Consider the following 17487-nt stretch of genomic DNA (forward strand, 5'->3'; position numbering starts at 1 on the left):
ATTACTCCGTATGCATAACACACAAAAAACTTCATATTACCTTTAGAAATTGAGGCCAAGATTCAAATTGACCGAAAGCTGAGAATATGTTTAACTCATCACTTTTCGAACAACAAAAAGGTCTTGAAACTCAAAAGAAACATATAGACTTAATCATATTACTCCTTTTTTCTGAAAAACAATTTTAAAAAATGTTTATTAGCCTCTTAAACAGGATATAACTTCTTAAATACGAGTTGCTAATATCCATACAATCAATTTATTTAAACAGTTAAATATACAGGGATGGCAGTTTTAAGAGAAGGGTTAAATTATCAGTTGCAGCAGTGCCTGAGTTGAAATGGAAGTTAAGTGAATTTAAGCACAAATTCTTTAATTCGAAGGGTAACAAATTAGTTTAAATGTGTTCACCTTTTCTACAAAAAGACAAAGCCTTTACATCCCCAATTATCATTATGTTGTGATAAACAATCTTGAAGTCTTGAAGCTGGTCGACTTCCTTATTGTCTTGTGCTTCATGAGATATATATTTGAAAAAAACACAAAATATACATTTGGCTTGGAGCCAAGTTAGTTAATACAGTCCAGATATATCTGTCTATTTGAGAAAAACTGAAAGATAAAATCTGCTCTAAATAAAAAAATCGCAATCCGTATATGAGATGTGCAATAAATTTAAACAGAGAATTGTTAAGTTTTTGCTCGTTGGAAATGAAAAAAGAACTAAAATTTTCAGAAGTAGTTACATCATTACTGCCCATTTAAAAAAAAAATACAAATAAGTTATCAGCAACCGTGCCCAGGATTAAGGAATTTCAAAGTTTTGCCTGGTTTTAAATTTCATTTTTCATTCTGCTCATGACCCACATTTGATTATAAACTGTTTATTGAAACTCTTATTACAAAATCGTAATTAAGGGAAACAAAACATTAAAGCTACCAAGACAGCAAAGAAAAATCCATACCAGTGTTTTATTGGACATACAGACTCATCGGGCATGAATGCCTTGCATTCACATATCCTCTGCACAGCATTAAACTTTGCTTTCATTCATTGTTAACGATTTATAACTGAAAATAGAATATTAAAATAAAATAAGGGAATAGATTCAGACAGGAGTCATCATTCTTCTTTCTACAAAAACTGCAATTATCCTCCAAGCTAAAGGTAAATTCTGAAGAAATTATAAACAATGCCTTTCTGGTTTAACAGTCAATCTCTCTAAGCCATTGATAGGCTTTGAAGTTAAACCAAAGTGTAAATAATTATATTTATTGTCCCATCATCACCACTCTCCCGCCAAAACAAAGCAGGTGCTTTAAAAACTCCTGTATCATTTTATCACAGTTATCCTCTCCTTACTCAACCTATTTCAACATACAACAGCATGCATTTACCGAGAAACTTTAAACCAGCTAATGGAACCAAATCTCAGAGGGTTAACCAGCACAATTCAATGCCACAGACAGGAGGCACAGATTCGCTGGCAAGAAAAATCACACGGACCTGTCACACAACACAGAAACTTACTCAAACAAAAGTTTCCTTTTCAACGCACATTGTGTTTTAAATGTGCATTCAGAATGCTGTGATTCAAAGCCTTTTTTCCAGATTGTTAGTTAGCTTATCTATACAGGCGTGATATGTTTTATCTTTGACCTGAGCCTCCCACCAATTTACAGCACAGCAGCGGATCAGTATGAACCTCCGCTTGCATTTGCCTCTTGCCAATTTATTTACAACATTTCCAGGTGATGTTTCCAGGGGGTTTAAACTAATTTGTCAGGGGAGTGGGAAAGGGAGTTGTAGTCCAGAAGTCAGTGAGGGTGGTGAGGTATTGGGGAAGGTATCAGGGTCAAGGGTGGGTACTGGTAGACAGGAAGGTGGGTTGAAGTGTGTCTACTTCAATGCAAGGAGCATCCGGAACAAGGTAGATGAACTTGGGGCGTGGATTGGTACTTGGGACTACGATGTTGTGGCCATTACGGAGACGTGGGTAGAACAAGGACAGGAATGGTTGTTGGACGTTCCGGGGTATAGATGTTTCACTAAGTGTAGGGAAGCTGGTAAAAGAGGTGGAGGAGTGGCATTGTTAATCTAGGATAGTTTAACGGCTGCGAAAAGGCACTTCGTGGGGGATCTGCACACTGAGGTAATATGGGCTGAAGTTAGAAATAGGAAAGGAGCGGTCACGTTGCTAGGAGTTTACTATAGGCCCCCAAATAGTAATAGAGATGTGGAGGAAGAAATTGCTAAGCAGATTATGGATATGTGTGGGGGTCACAGGGTAGTTGTCATGGGGGACTTTAACTTTCCAAATATTGATTGGAACCTTTGTAGGTCAAATAGTTTGGATGGGGCAGTTTTTGTGCAGTGTGTGCGGGAGGGTTTCCTGACACAATATGTGGATGGGCCGACTAGAGGTGAGGCCACATTGGATTTGGTACTGGGAAATGAACCGGGCCAAGTGTTAGATTTGGTTGTGGGAGAGCAATTTGGAGATAGTGACCACAATTCGGTGTCTTTTGTTATTGCAATGGAGAGGGATAGGGCCGTACGGCAGGGCAAGGCTTACAATTGGGTGAGGGGTAATTGTGATGCGATTAGGCAAGAATTAGGGGGCATAAGTTGGGAACAGAAACTGTCAGAGAAAGGAACTAATGAAAAGTGGAACTTTTTCAAGGAACAAATACTGGATGCCCTTGATAGGTATGTTGCTGTCAGGCAGGGAGGAAATGGCCGAGTGAGGGAACCATGGTTCACAAAAGAGGTGGAATGTCTTGTGAAAAGGAAGAGGGAAGCTTATGTAGGGATGAGGAAACAAGGTTCAGATGGCTCGATTGAGGGTTACAAGTTAGCAAGGAATGAGCTGAAAAAGGGGCTTCGGAGAGCTAGGAGGGGACATGAGAAGTCCTTGGCGGGTCGGATCAAGGAAAACCCCAAGGCTTTTTACTCTTATGTGAGGAATAAAAGAATGACCAGGGTGAGGTTAGGGCCGGTCAAGGACAGTAGTGGGAACTTGTGTATGGAGTCAGTAGAGATAGGCGAGGTGATGAATGAATACTTTTCTTCAGTGTTCACCAAGGAGAGGGGCCATGTTTTTGAGGAAGAGAAGGTGTTACAGGCTAATAGGCTGGAGGAAATAGATGTTCGGAGGGAGGATGTCCTGGCAGTTTTGAATAAGCTGAAGGTCGATAAGTCCCCTGGGCCTGATGAAATGTATCCTAGGATTCTGTGGGAGGCAAGGGATGAGATTGCAGAGCCTTTGGCGTTGATCTTTGGGTCCTCGCTCTCCACGGGGATGGTGCCAGAGGACTGGAGAATGGCGAATGTTGTTCCTCTGTTTAAGAAAGGGTATAGAAATGACCCTGGTAATTATAGACCGGTTAGTCGTACTTCGGTGGTTGGTAAATTGATGGAAAGGGTCCTTAGGGATGGGATTTACGACCATTTAGAAAGATGCGGATTAATCCGAGATAGTCAGCACGGATTCGTGAAGGGCAAGTCATGCCTCACAAATTTGATAGAATTTTTTGAGGAGGTAACTAAGTGTGTTGATGAAGGTAGGGCAGTTGATGTCATATACATGGATTTTAGTAAGGCGTTTGATAAGGTCCCCCATGGTCGGCTTATGATGAAAGTGAGGAGGTGTGGGATAGAGGGAAAGTTGGCCGATTGGATAGGTAACTGGCTGTCTGACCGAAGACAGAGGGTGGTGGTCGATGGAAAATTTTCGGATTGGAGGCAGGTTGCTAGTGGTGTGCCACAGGGATCAGTGCTTGGTCCTCTGCTCTTTGTGATTTTTATTAATGACTTCGAGGAGGGGGCTGAAGGGTGGATCAGTAAATTTGCTGATGACACCAAGATTGGTGGAGTAGTGGATGAGGTGGAGGGCTGTTGTAGGCTGCAAAGAGACATAGATAGGATGCAAAGCTGGGCTGAAAAATGGCAAATGGAGTTTAACCCTGATAAATGTGAGGTGATTCATTTTGGTAGGACAAATTTAAATGTGGATTACAGGGTCAAAGGTAGGGTTCTGAAGACTGTGGAGGAACAGAGAGATCTTGGGGTCCATATCCACAGATCTCTAAAGGTTGCCAGTCAAGTGGATAGAGCTGTGAAGAAGGCCTATAGTGTGTTAGCTTTTATTAACAGGGGGTTGGAGTTTAAGAGCCGTGGGGTTATGCTGCAACTGTACAGGACCTTGGTGAGACCACATTTGGAATATTGTGTGCAGTTCTGGTCACCTCACTATAAGAAGGATGTGGAAGCGCTGGAAAGAGTGCAGAGGAGATTTACCAGGACGCTGCCTGGTTTGGAGGGTAGGTTATATGAGGAAAGGTTGAGGGAGCTAGGGCTGTTCTCTCTGGAGCGGAGGAGGCTGAGGGGAGACTTAATAGAGGTGTATAAAATGATGAAGGGGATAGATAGAGTGAACGTTCAAAGACTATTTCCTCGGGTGGATGGAGCAATCACAAGGGGGCATAACTATAGGGTTCGTGGTGGGAGATACAGGACGGATATCAGAGGTAGGTTCTTTACGCAGAGAGTGGTTGGGGTGTGGAATGGACTGCCTGCAGTGATAGTGGAGTCAGACACTTTAGAAACATTTAAGCGGTTTTTGGATAGGCACATGGAGCACACCAGGATGATAGGGAGTGGGATAGCTTGATCTTGGTTTCAGATAAAGCTCGGCACAACATCGTGGGCCAAAGGGCCTGTTCTGTGCTGTACTGTTCTATGTTCTATGTTCTATGTGTAGGGACATAGGTCCTTCCCCTCCCAGTTCTGTAACATCGCGCAATCACTTGCTCACTTATTTTTTTTGGTGCAAATGGTCCCTTGGGTTTCTTTGCAGTCCATGTGAGGGTCGTGATCATGGGTGCAATTGGACCTGATGGTTTCACCAAATACGCACCATAACTCCGTCCCTGTCGCTGTCTTCATCCAGCTCCATATTCCCAAATGTGCATAACAACCCACCACAGGTGACAGTAGCAAATTCAATTTATCACTGATTCCATCCACCCCATGGTTCTCAAAACTGCACATCATACCATTTGAGCTGAGAATATAGACACCAATTTATCACTCTATGTTTGCCTCGATTTCCGTCTGACACGTTGTGTGGTTAGACAATTTTTGACTGTTCTGTGTTTCACTTCACAGTTGCCTCGAATTTACTATATTTCTGCACTATCTCCCCAAATTCTTGTTTGCTGCATCCCTCTATCACAGCTCTCTTTCTCATTATCGTCCTTCTCACAGTGTGTATGAAAGTGACTCACCTGTAACACTTGCATATCATTATTTCGTTCAACTTCTGAGGTCATATGTCAGTTTCCAGTTTTGCTTCACTAAACCTCTGTTTTAACGTTGCATTTTCCAGCTGCTCCCCCTATGCCGTCTCACACCGGGTTCGATTCCTGGTTTGGGTTACTGTCTATGTGGAGTCTGCACGTTCTCCGTGCGCCTGCATGGTTTTCCTCCGGGTGCTCCTTTTTTCTCCCATAGCCCGAAATACGTGCTCTACGGTGCATTGAGTTCAAGAAGGCAGCTCATCACCAGAGTCGCAAAGGCAATCGGGGACGGGCAATATATGCTACCCTAGCCAGTGACATCCCGATTCCGTAAATGATTTTTGAAAAACTATCCCATGGACCCTGTCTCACAAACTATTGCACAATTTCTGTCACAGTACACTCTCTCTCCCTCACACACACACGCTGACCCACATACACAGTTATACACATGTTCTCACATACACATTCTCATACTCACTGTCACTCACTTGCGCGCACACTCTCACACTCTATCCCTCACAGAGACTCACACACATGCACTCATACACACATTCTCAGACTCATCGTCACTCAGTCACACACAAAATCTCTGTCACATAATCTCTCGCATTGTCTTCCTGTCACATCCTTCTCACATACTCTCACAATCTCTTTCTTATCGACATCCACAACACCCTTATTCTTCCTCTCACACGCACTCTCTTCCACACACGCTGTGTGTTTCGCTGTTACATTTTCTCTCTTTACCTTACAGACATAGACATTCTCACTCTCACCTGCTCACTCTCACAATATTATCCTCTCGCTTTTTCTCACGCACACTATCTCCCTCTTCATCGCTTCCTCTGTCATTCTCCCCAACACAGTCTCACTCTCTTTATCCCTCAACCTTTCCTCTGTTATTATCGCATTCTGTTTAACACCCACAGTCTCAGGGAATTTTTCACTCTCATGTTCCCTCCCACACATCCTCTGTCAGTTTTTCTCCTTCTCTGTCACTCTCACATAATCTCACACACCCTCTCTCACACACTCTGTTTCTGTCTTTCTCCATCTCTCTCTCTCCTCTCTCTCTCTCTGTGCACTCACTCACACATATATATGCACACACAAACACCCCACTCACGCGCAGTAAGTATTCCTCAGGATTCTCGCCCTTTCTCTGCCCTGACCTGAACTCTGCTATTCGCTGTCGTGATACGAGCTCTGTAAGCTTCAAACTGAAATAGGAAAGTGGAGTTGTCAACACTTTCCTGCTTCTCCAATCACAGCCTCCTTTCTCCCCATATTTTCTTCATTTGTGGCCTAATGCTGTTACATGACAAATTACTTAAAAAGAGAAGATTGCGGAAAAAAGTTGCAGATCTATGGAGGCAGAAAGGGAGAAGGTGCTGGGATCAGAGTTGACTTCTGCAGAGCTGAGCTTTCCGGCCATATTTATTGGACTGAATACACACAGTTCAGGGGCTGAATTTGGCCCATGGGCCATTCGTTGTAAAAGCCAGTTGTACAAAAATCTAAGTTGGAACTGAACTATTGCCTGCAATATTTTATGGATTGGTCAATTTTACCGGGATGTTTGTAAAATGCCAATAGAACTAACTTTCTCTCCGTTCTTATTGAAGATCTCCAACAGAAACACAAGGAGACACTCCGGGTACAAACTGAAACACTGAGAGTGAACACTATCCTCATAAAGGAGAAGGTTAAGATTTTCCAGCTGGTTGATCGATACGCTGAGCTAACAATTATTTCCGCTGTTCGAGATCGGACACTTGTCGAACATGAACTGCTGGCAAGAGGCCGAGACCATGAAGAATGGGGAGAGAAAGATCTGCGGAAAGAACTGGAAAAAGTCCGAACTGATCAATTGTTCCAGAGCAGCTTTTCCCAGAGAAAATCCAAATCTGGGAGTTCAGCAGCAGTGAGCGGAGTCCCGGGAATTGGAAAAACAACAATGATACAAAAGATTATTTATGACTGGGCCACTGGGAAAATATACCCACACTTTCAATTTGTTTTCAGTTTTAAATTCCGGGATTTGAACACTATTAACTGTAGAATAAACCTGAGGAATCTGATTTTGGATCAGTATCCCTACTTTGGGAATATTCTGGGAGAGCTCTGGAAGAACCCAGAGGGATTGCTGTTTATATTCGATGGTTTGGATGAATTCAGGGACAGGATTGATTTTGCCGACAATCGGAGGAATACAGAACCTCAGTACATGTGCACAGATCCCGAATGCTGGTGTGAAGTGTCTGACATTGTATACAGTTTAATACAGCACAAGCTGCTCCCAGGATGTTCAGTGTTAGTGACCAGCCGCCCCACTGCATTGCGTTTATTAGAAAAGGCTGAGATCAGAGTCTGGGCTGAAATCCTGGGATTTGTTGGGAATGAACAGAAGGAATATTTCAACAAGTTTTTTGAAGATCAGACGGTGGCAGCAGCTGTTATCAAACACGTGGAGGAGAACGAGATCCTGTACACCATGTGTTACAACCCTTCCTACTGCTGGATCCTCGGTCTGTCACTGGGTCCCTTCTTTACACAAAGCGACAGGAAACGGCAGCAAGTTCCCAAGACCATCACCCAACTATATTCCTACTATATTTACAACATTCTGAAAAACCATGGCCGAGAGATTGAAAACCCCCGTGATGTGTTACTGAAGCTTGGTGGGATGGCCTTCACAGGAGTCTCCAAGAAGAAGATTGTGTTTAGAGATGAAGATTTGATTGAGTACAATCTACAACCTTCCCAGTTCCTGTCTGGGTTCCTGATGGAACTTTTGGAGAGAGATTATTCTGCCCAGAGTGTGGTTTACACATTCCCACACCTCACCATCCAAGAGTTTGTAGCTGCACTCACACAATTCCTGACTCCAGATCCCGGGGAGGTCGGGAAACTCCTCAGTGAAGCCCACAGTGAGGAAGATGGGCGATTTGAGATATTTCTCCGTTTTGTTGCTGGTCTCTCCTCCGCACAGTCAGCTCGACCCCTGGTGGAGTTTCTGGGTCCATTTCTTCATCAAACAACCTGCCGAGTGATTGACTGGGTGAAGGAGAAGGTTGAAGGGCAGATTGGAGACACAGAGACTGAAACTGGGAAGAGGAAGCTCCTGAACACAGTCCACTACCTGTTTGAGTCTCAGAATAAAATACTGGCTCGGAACACAGTGGGATCTGTGGAAACATTTTCATTTAGTGGATTGCGACTGACCCCGATTGACTTTGCGGTCCTGTCTTATGTCATTGGACTCTGTGATACAATAAAACACCTCGAACTACAGAACTGCGACATTCGATGTGAAGGACTGCAGCGGCTTGGATACATTCTGCACAAATGAAAGGATTTGAGGTAAGTGCTTGTTTGGTCACATATTCAATTTTTGTATGGTTGAATCATTTATTATGTGACACAAATACCTTCCAGTTGGAGCAAAGATGGACAATCAGAAAACAACTTGACAAAATAAGATGAACGTAAAAATGCAAGGTGGAAAATAAGAATGATGCCCTTGCTAAAAAAAATTATAGACTTAATGATAACTCGAAGAGATTAAGTATTGCAATTAAGATAGACTAAATTAATGCCAACTAATTAAAATAACAAAATATTGAGATTCTAAACATAATAAACACATGAAGGTAAAAATCGTTAAAATTAACACACAAAATATACGCTGTACCGATCACAAATGATATCGTGATTGACTGCGTAAAGAAGTTTGTTGAAGGGCAGATTGGAGACAGAGTGAAACTTGAAAAAGGAATCCCCTGAACCCATTCCACTACCTGATTGAGTCTCCGAATAAAACACTGGCTTGGAATACAGTGGGATCTGTGGAAACACTTTCATTGATTGCTCCTGACAACGATTGACTTTGTCGTCCTGTGTCATGTCATTGGACACAGTCATGATGTGGAGATGCCGGCGTTGGACTGGGGTAAGCACAGTAAGAAGTCTCACAATACCAGGTTAAAGTCCAACAGGTTTATTTGGTAGCAAATGCCATAAGGTTTCGGAGCGATGCCCCTTCGTCAGATGGAGTAGTTATCTGTTCTCCAACATTGCACAGACACAGAAATCAAGTTACAGAATACTAATTAGAATGCAAGTCTCTACAGCCAGCCAGGTCTTAAAAGGTACAAATAATGTGGGAACATTAAACACAGGTTAAAGAGATGTGTATTGTCTCCAGACAGAACAGCTAGTGATATTGTCTGTGCAATGTTGGAGAACAGATAACTACTCCATCTGACGAAGGGGCATCGCTCCGAAAGCTCATGGTATTTGCTACGAAATACACCTGTTGGACTTTAACCTGGTATTGTGAGACTTCTTATTGGACACAGTGACAGACTAAAACAATGAAATGTTGCATCATTATTAATCAGATGGTTTCGGCTGGCGAACGTGGAGTATCTTAACTTTTTTTATTTTGTCGCAACGGATTTTCAGGTCTAATTATTTAAAATATCTTCCAAGTATATATATTTTTATTGATTCGAGTGATATGGACGAGATCAACTTTTATTGTCCATTCTTAAATGCCATTGAGAAGCTGATTTCTTGAACCGCTGTAGTCCATGTCTTAGAATCATAGATTTAGTACAGTTACAGAAGGAGGTCATACAACCATTATGTCTTCATCTGCTCTCAAATGAGCATTCTGACACTGTGCCCTTCTCCCGATTTTTTCCATATCTCTGCAGATTTGTTTTCTGTTCAAATAATCATTGAATGCCCTCGTCATTGCCTCTATTAAACCTGTTTCCTCTTCCTTTGCAGGCGGTGCCTTTCAGAGCTGAACCATTTTGCTTTCTTTGCAAATCAATTTAAATGTTGTTCTTGATCCTTTTCCAAGTGGCACCAGTTTCTCACTATCTGCCCTGTCGCTCTCATGATTCTGAACATGTCTATCAAATCTCCTTAGCCTTCTTCTCTCCAAAGAAAAGAGTCCGAAACTATCAAACCCGTCCTTGTTACTGAAGTTTCCCATCCCTGGAACTATTTGTGTAAACTTCCCCTGCTCTCTCTCCAATGCATTCACCTCCTTCCGAAAGTGAGGCACCCAGAACTATAAACAATACACCAGCTGAGGTCTAAATAATGCCTTTTATCAAAATAACCTCCTTGTTTTTGTAAAATAAGCCGCTGTTGATAATGTCATGATTCCAGCTGGACAGTCAGGTCGAAGAGCTGAAATTTGGCTCAAAGGATCATAACTTTTATTTTGCTGTTTAGAGATCTTGAGGAACAAAATCACAGCTCTGCTTCTTAATCTTTAACAAAAGATGAACACCTTTATTAAACAAGAAAATTTCACTATAATACCTTTTTACTTCACCTCAGTTATTTTATAAAATGTACGCAAATTTGTAAGGATAACACAAGTTACAGTGTAGAACGTATACCTTAATGTTAGAACATAGAACATAGAACAGTACAGCACAGAACAGGCCCTTCGGCCCACGATGTTGTGCCGACCTTCATCTGAAACCAAGATCAAGCTATCCCACTCCCTACCATCCTGGTGTGCTCCATGTGCCTATCCAATAACCGCTTAAATGTTCCTAAAGTGTCTGACTCCACTATCACTGCAGGCAGTCCATTCCACACCCCAACCACTCTCTGCGTGAAGAACCTACCTCTGATATCCTTCCTATATCTCCCACCATGAACCCTATAGTTATGCCCCCTTGTAATAGCTCCATCCACCCGAGGAAATAGTCTTTGAACGTTCACTCGATCTATCCCCTTCATCATTTTATAAACCTCTATTAAGTCTCCCCTCAATCTCCTCCGCTCCAGAGAGAACAGCCCCAGCTCCCTCAACCTTTCCTCATAAGACCGACACTCCAAACCAGGCAGCATCCTGGTAAATCTCCTCTGCACTCTCTCCAGCGCTTCCACATCCTTCTTATAGTGAGGTGACCAGAACTCATGTTCATAGGAAGCACGCAATTGTTGTAGACCAACATGCCAACTGTGGTACGACACCACACACTTTCAAACCAAGTGACAGATACCACCTAAAGAAACTTCAGTGGATTCCTCATCAACCACCGAGATAGTTGTCACAATGTCAGCAAACTACTCTCACTAGAACTCTGACTTCAACACGCATGTGTCCAAACTCTACCCTTGAAAAACACGCTTTGGAATATTTTCCCTACCAGCGCTTTCTCAGGTGCCTTCACCAAGAAATTACCTCCAGGATCCATAACTGTCCTTTCACTATTTCTCTGTTGTGGTTTGCCTCGTCCATTAAGCTTCCACAGACCCATCAATGCCACAGAACACCATTGCTTCACAGGCTGTATGAAGTTGTCAACAACCTTATGATTACTTCAGATGGAAAGCGTACAAAAGATTCAGAGTAATTGGCGAAGATCAGGATCTAGATGAGTATACGGCTTGTAGGAAGGGACTAAAGAAGGAAATTAGGAGAGCCAGACGGTGTCACGAGAAGGCCTTGGCAAGTAGAATGAAGGAAAACCCTAAGGCGTTCTATAAATATGTGAAGAGTAAAAGGATGAGAAGTGAAGGAATAGGGCCTATAAAAGGTGAAGGCGGGAAAATCAGTACGGAACCAGTAGAAATGGCAGAGGTGCTTAATGAGTATTTTGCCTCGGTTTTCACAGAGGAGAAGGACATGGGTGGATGTACTGTGGGCTTGTGGTGGACTGAAAAGATTGAGTATGTGGACTTTAACAAAGAAGTTGTACTGGAATCTTTGAATGGCATCAAGATAGATAAGTCGCCAGGTCCGGATGGGATGTACCCCAAGTTACTGTGGGAGACGAGGGAAGAGATTGCAGAGCCTCTGCCGATGATATTTGCGTCGTCGATGGAGACGGGAAAGGTGCTGGAGGATTGCGGATGTGGTTCCTATTTTCAAGAAGGGGAATAGGGATAACCCAGGAAATTACCGACCGGTGAGTCTAACCTCAGTGGTTGGTAAGCTGATGGAGAAGATCCTGAGGGACAAGATTTATGAGCATTTAGAGAGGTTTAGTATGCTCAAGAATACTCAGCATGGCTTTGTCAAAGGTAGATCGTGCCTTACAAGTCTGGTGGAGTTCTTCGAAAATGTGACTAAACACATTGACGAAGGGAAACCGGTAGATGTGGTTTGTATGGATTTTAGCAAGTCGTTCGATAAGGTCCCCCATGCAAGTCTTCGCGAAAAGGTGAGAGGGCATGGGATCCAAGTTGCAGCTGCCCTGTGGATCCAGAACTGGCTTGCCCAAAGGAGACAGAGAGTGTGTACAGATGGGTTCTTTTTCTAAATGGAGGTCGGTCACCAGTGGTGTGCCCCAGCGATCTGTTCTGGGACCCTTGCTGTTTGTCATTTTCATAAATGACCTGGATGAGGAAGTGGAGGGATGGGTTGGTAAGTTTGCCAACGACACGAAGGTTGGTGGGGTTGTGGATAGTCTGGAGGGATGTCAGAAGTTACAGAGGGACATAGATAGGATGCAAGGCTGGGCGCAGAAGTGGCAGATGGACTTCAACCCAGATAAATGCGGAGTGGTCCATTTTGGCAGGTCAAATGGGATGAAGGAGTACAATATAAAGGGAAATACTCTTAGTACCGTAGAGGATCAGAAGGACCTTGGGGTCCGGGTCCATAGGACTCTAAAATCGGCCCCGCAGGTGGAGGAGGTGGTTAAGAAGGCGTATGGTGTGCTGGCCTTTATCAATCGAGGGATTGAGTTTAGGAGTCCGGGGATAATGATGCAGCTATATAAGACCTTCGTCAGACCCGACTTGGAGTACTGTGCTCAGTTCTGGTCGGCTCATTCCAGGAAGGATGTGGAAAAGATTGAAAGGGTGCAGAGGCGATTTGCAAGGATATTGCCTGGATTGAGTGGCATGCCTTATGAGGATTGGCTGAGGGAGCTCGGTCTTTTCTCCTTGGAGAAACGTAGGATGAGAGGAGACCTAATAGAGGTGTATAAGATGTTGAGAGGCATAGATCGGGTGGACTCTCAGAGACTTTTTCCCAGGGTGGAAATGGCTGCTACGAGAGGACACAGGTTTAAGGTGCTGGGGGGGGGGGGGGGGGGGTGGGGGCGGGGTAGGTACAGGGGAAATGTTAGGGGGAAGTTTTTCACACAGGGTGGTGGACGAGTGGAATTGGCTGCCGTCAGTGGTGGTGGAGGCAAACTCAATAGGGTCTTTTAAGAGACTTCTGGATGAGTATATGGGACTTAATAGGATGGAGGGTTATCTGTAGGCCTAAAAGGTAGGGATATGTTTGGCACAACTTGCGGGGCCGAAGGGCCTGTTTTGTGCTGTAGTTTTCTATGTTTCTCTGTTTCTATTTCTGAATTCTCGTTCGCTAACTTTACCCGGTTTGCACCACTCAGCTCTATCTTTTACTGAGTGCCTCTCTCTGTCCTCCTCTTTAACTTCACTAAGCAGAACCTTCATTAGATTTTGGTTGTCTCTCCCTTTGCCTTCATTTTTCCTGGCACTCCTCTGTTATTTCCCTGCTTTGTTACTGCTAGTTAGCTCTTGGGACTTCTTTCTACATGGCTGTATTGTCAGGCATGTACCGGCAGTCTCTGTGGTCTTTCTGCATGGGCTACTTGTTTCCGATTGAGCACAAAAGCTTCTATCCTTCAGTGTGGGCCTGTGGTTACAAGCAGATGCTTAGTTTTTCTGACCTCAATGACTGTTTCTTATGTCTTAAATATTTAGTTACAATGCAGGCACAGTTTAAAGTGAAAGGAAAACTCACACACATCTATAGACCAGGCAAATTAAAATCAGTGGCAGAGAAATTTCTAGAAACAACTATTCAGGATAGGATTAGTAACAGGGACAAATATGGGTTAATTCTGAAGAACCAACATGTATTTCTAAAGGGGGAACCGTGTTTAACTGATGTACTGGACCTTTTTGAAGAAGTAACAGCAGGGATGATGAGGGTAATGCTGCTGACGTGGATTACATAGACTTTCAAAAGTCATTCGATACAGTTCCACACAACAGAATTGTGAGGAAATTTCTTGGAATAAAATAGCAAGGTGCAGAATAAAAATAGTTGAATAAGCAATGAATAATGATCAATGGAATTGTTCAGATCGGAAAACGTTTTGTTGTGATGCTCCCCAGTGTTTGGTAATGGACTCCTTTTGCTGATATATACTAATCTATGGAGTGTCGAGGGCAATTTAAAAAATTTATGGATTGCCAGAAAATTGAAAGCATTGTTAACTGTAAGGATGAAAGTGTTGACCTTCAAAACGGACATAGGCTATCTTGTGGAGTGGGCAGATAGCAGCCTTGCTTAACAAAATGCTGAACTAAAGTTGGAATCCTTTATTAGTGCACACATACAGAAACACGAAGTGAGCTTAAAAAATTAAACTTATGCTATATTTCTAATGTCCACAGAGATATAGCACTTAAACAGGGGTTATAACATAACAGTAAAGCCCAGGATACGGCATGCTTCATTAACTTTTGCTTACACCTTCCCTACTAACTCCAATGATCTATGCATGTAGACTTACAGGTCCCCCTGCTTCTGCACTCCTTTTCAGAATTCTTCCTCTTACGCTGTATTGTTTGTTCATGTGCATCCTAAAACAATGCATCACCTCAATCCTCTCTGCTTTAAAATTCATCTGCCAAATATCTGCCCATTTCACCAGCTTGTCTAAGCCCGTTTTGAAGGTCTACACTTTCACCCTTACAGTTAACAATGCTTTCAACTTTCTGGCAATCCATAAACTTTGAAATTGCTCTCTGCACTCCATAGATTTATATCATTACTACATAGCAGCAAAATGGGTCGATTAGCAAACCCTGGGGAGCTTCACAACAAAACCTTTTCCGACCTGAAAAATTCCATTGATCATTACTCATTGCTTATTCAACTGTTTTTATTCTGCACCTTGCTATTTTATTCCAAGAACTTTCCTCACAATTCTGTTGTGTGGAATTGTATGGAATGACTTTTGAAAGCCTATGCAATCCACGTCAGCAGCATTACCCTCATCAACTCTGCTGTTACTTCTTCAAAAAGGTCCAGTATATCAGTTAAACATGATTTCCTCTTTAGAAATACATGTTGGTTCTTCAGAATTAGCCCATATTTGTCCATGTTACTAATTCTATCCTGAATAGTTGTTTCTCGAAAGTTCTCTGCTCCTGATTTTAATCTGCCTGGTCTCTCGATGTTGGAATTATCCTGTTTGCAATTCGACAGTCCTCTGAACCCTCTCCTTACTTTCAGTAGGGCTGGAACATTTTCTTCAGTGTCCCAGCTTTGGCCACTCTAGTATCCTTCAATATGCTTGGATGCATCTTATCTGGCCCTGGTACCTTCTCAACTATAATTACAGACAGTATGTCAAACAATTTCTCCTCATCAATTTTGAGCTATCCTAGTGACGACATTTCCTTCTCTGTCACCATGCCCTGGGCAACATGTAGATCATTGTTAAAGGGTGATGTTATGTATTAATTTAAAACCTCACCCCGCCTCCATTTGTACCTTCCCTCTTAGCTCCCTAAAAAGTATTTCCTGTCTGTTTACCAGCCTCTCCTATTTATATGCTTACAGAATACATTCGCTGCTAAGAGCATAGCTAATATTAATTTCTTCGGCTTTGCAAAACCCAGAAGGTTTCAATTCTTACTCTTAAGTGCATTTTTACAATTTGTTTAATGTGAGGAAAGATGTGAAGACCAGTGAAGAATGTCTCAGACTCTTTTGTGATTATTTTAAACAAAGCAAATATTTATTACACAGTAAAATGCACAACAAGAAAGTCAGTTAAATAACAGAAATGAATGGTTATCCAAAATATATTTACATTTACATGGTTCCAATTCTTATATATTACTGAATTCCTAGTTAAATTTTAACTTTTAAAACTACATACAAAATCCAGCAATGGGTGGTTTTTGATGCAAGGAGTCTGGATTTGTTTGCCCGACCTTTCCCTTTAAAGGGAAGATACTTCGACGATACCTGAACTATTTTTTAAAGATTGCCCATTGTTCAGCTAAGTTCTTCCCATAAGTTGTTGCCAATAGTTACCAGTAATCTGCAATACCCTCTGAATTGGAGTAGGGACAACTACTTTCTCAAAATTGACTTTCTCCAGACAGAAGTTTTGTGAGAGTGGATACAGCTTCCTGATGTGTGGGCTGCGATCTGAAAATGATTCCCTGCATAGGGCGAATTTGGCTCTGATATGCTGTCTTCATTTTTGATCTTCCCTTATCTGAAATTACCTGTTTAGAATTTACATGTAATTACCTTTATTGCAGGAGCTCAACTTTTAAAATTTCAATGTGAAATCCGCCCCACCTTCCATTGTTACCAAACATGGCTGAGTAAACACTTGTTCTGTGTCGCTATGCTGATCAGCAGATCTAAGCTGTAGTTCTATCAACTCAAAATCTAATTTTGCCATCTTAATTAATAGCTTGTGTTACCTTGAACCATAGACCCCACAGAACACATTCCCAATCATACAACTTCTTATTTGTAACAGGGAAATCTCCTTTATCTTGGCTGTCAGTCTTTTCTCAAAATCCTTCTTAATTTCTTCAATATAATTTTTCACTTCCGCTCTGAACACTCTGAATTCAACCTCAATTGTATGTTTGCACCTGACACCTGTCAAAAATAAACCCTTTCTTTGTTTTCTTAATTTCTATCTTCATTTTCATCCAATGAACTCTGGATTTCTTTGTCCCACCTTTCCCCTGTGAAATAATATATTTTGACTATGCCCAACTCATTTCTTTTTAAAGTAGCCCATTGTTTATCTACGGATTTCCCTTCTAAGTATTCGTTCCAGTCGCTCCAGTCCAGCTCAGTTCTTGTCCCAATGAAGTCAGCTCCCCCCTGGTGAATTATTCGAGCTCTAGATTTCCCATTGCCCTTTGCAATCAGGGCATTCCTTCTTGGGATAATGAAAACAAGAACAAAGAACAGAACAAAGAACAATACAGCACAGGAACAGGCCCTTCGGCCCTCCAAGCCCGTGCCGCTCCCTGGTCCAAACTAGACCATTATTTTGTATCCCTCCATTCCCACTCCGTTCATATGGCTGTCTAGATAAGTCTTAAACGTTCCCAGTGTCCCCGCCTCCACCACCTTGCCTGGCAGCGCATTCCAGGCCCCACCACCCTCTGTGTAAA

The 17487-nt window shown here is 42.5% G+C and overlaps 1 protein-coding gene across 1 annotated transcript in view; it reads left to right on the plus strand.

The window, feature by feature from the left end:
- Positions 1 to 17487, plus strand: part of LOC144482121 (NACHT, LRR and PYD domains-containing protein 3-like) — a 90373-nt gene that overhangs the window by 42807 nt on the left and 30079 nt on the right. The window contains 1 exon segment of the mRNA XM_078201351.1: positions 6930 to 8667. Coding sequence (XP_078057477.1) covers positions 6930 to 8667 — 1738 coding nt within the window.

This window comes from Mustelus asterias, assembly GCF_964213995.1.
Source record: "Mustelus asterias chromosome 26 unlocalized genomic scaffold, sMusAst1.hap1.1 SUPER_26_unloc_2, whole genome shotgun sequence".
Lineage (NCBI taxonomy): Eukaryota > Metazoa > Chordata > Chondrichthyes > Carcharhiniformes > Triakidae > Mustelus > Mustelus asterias.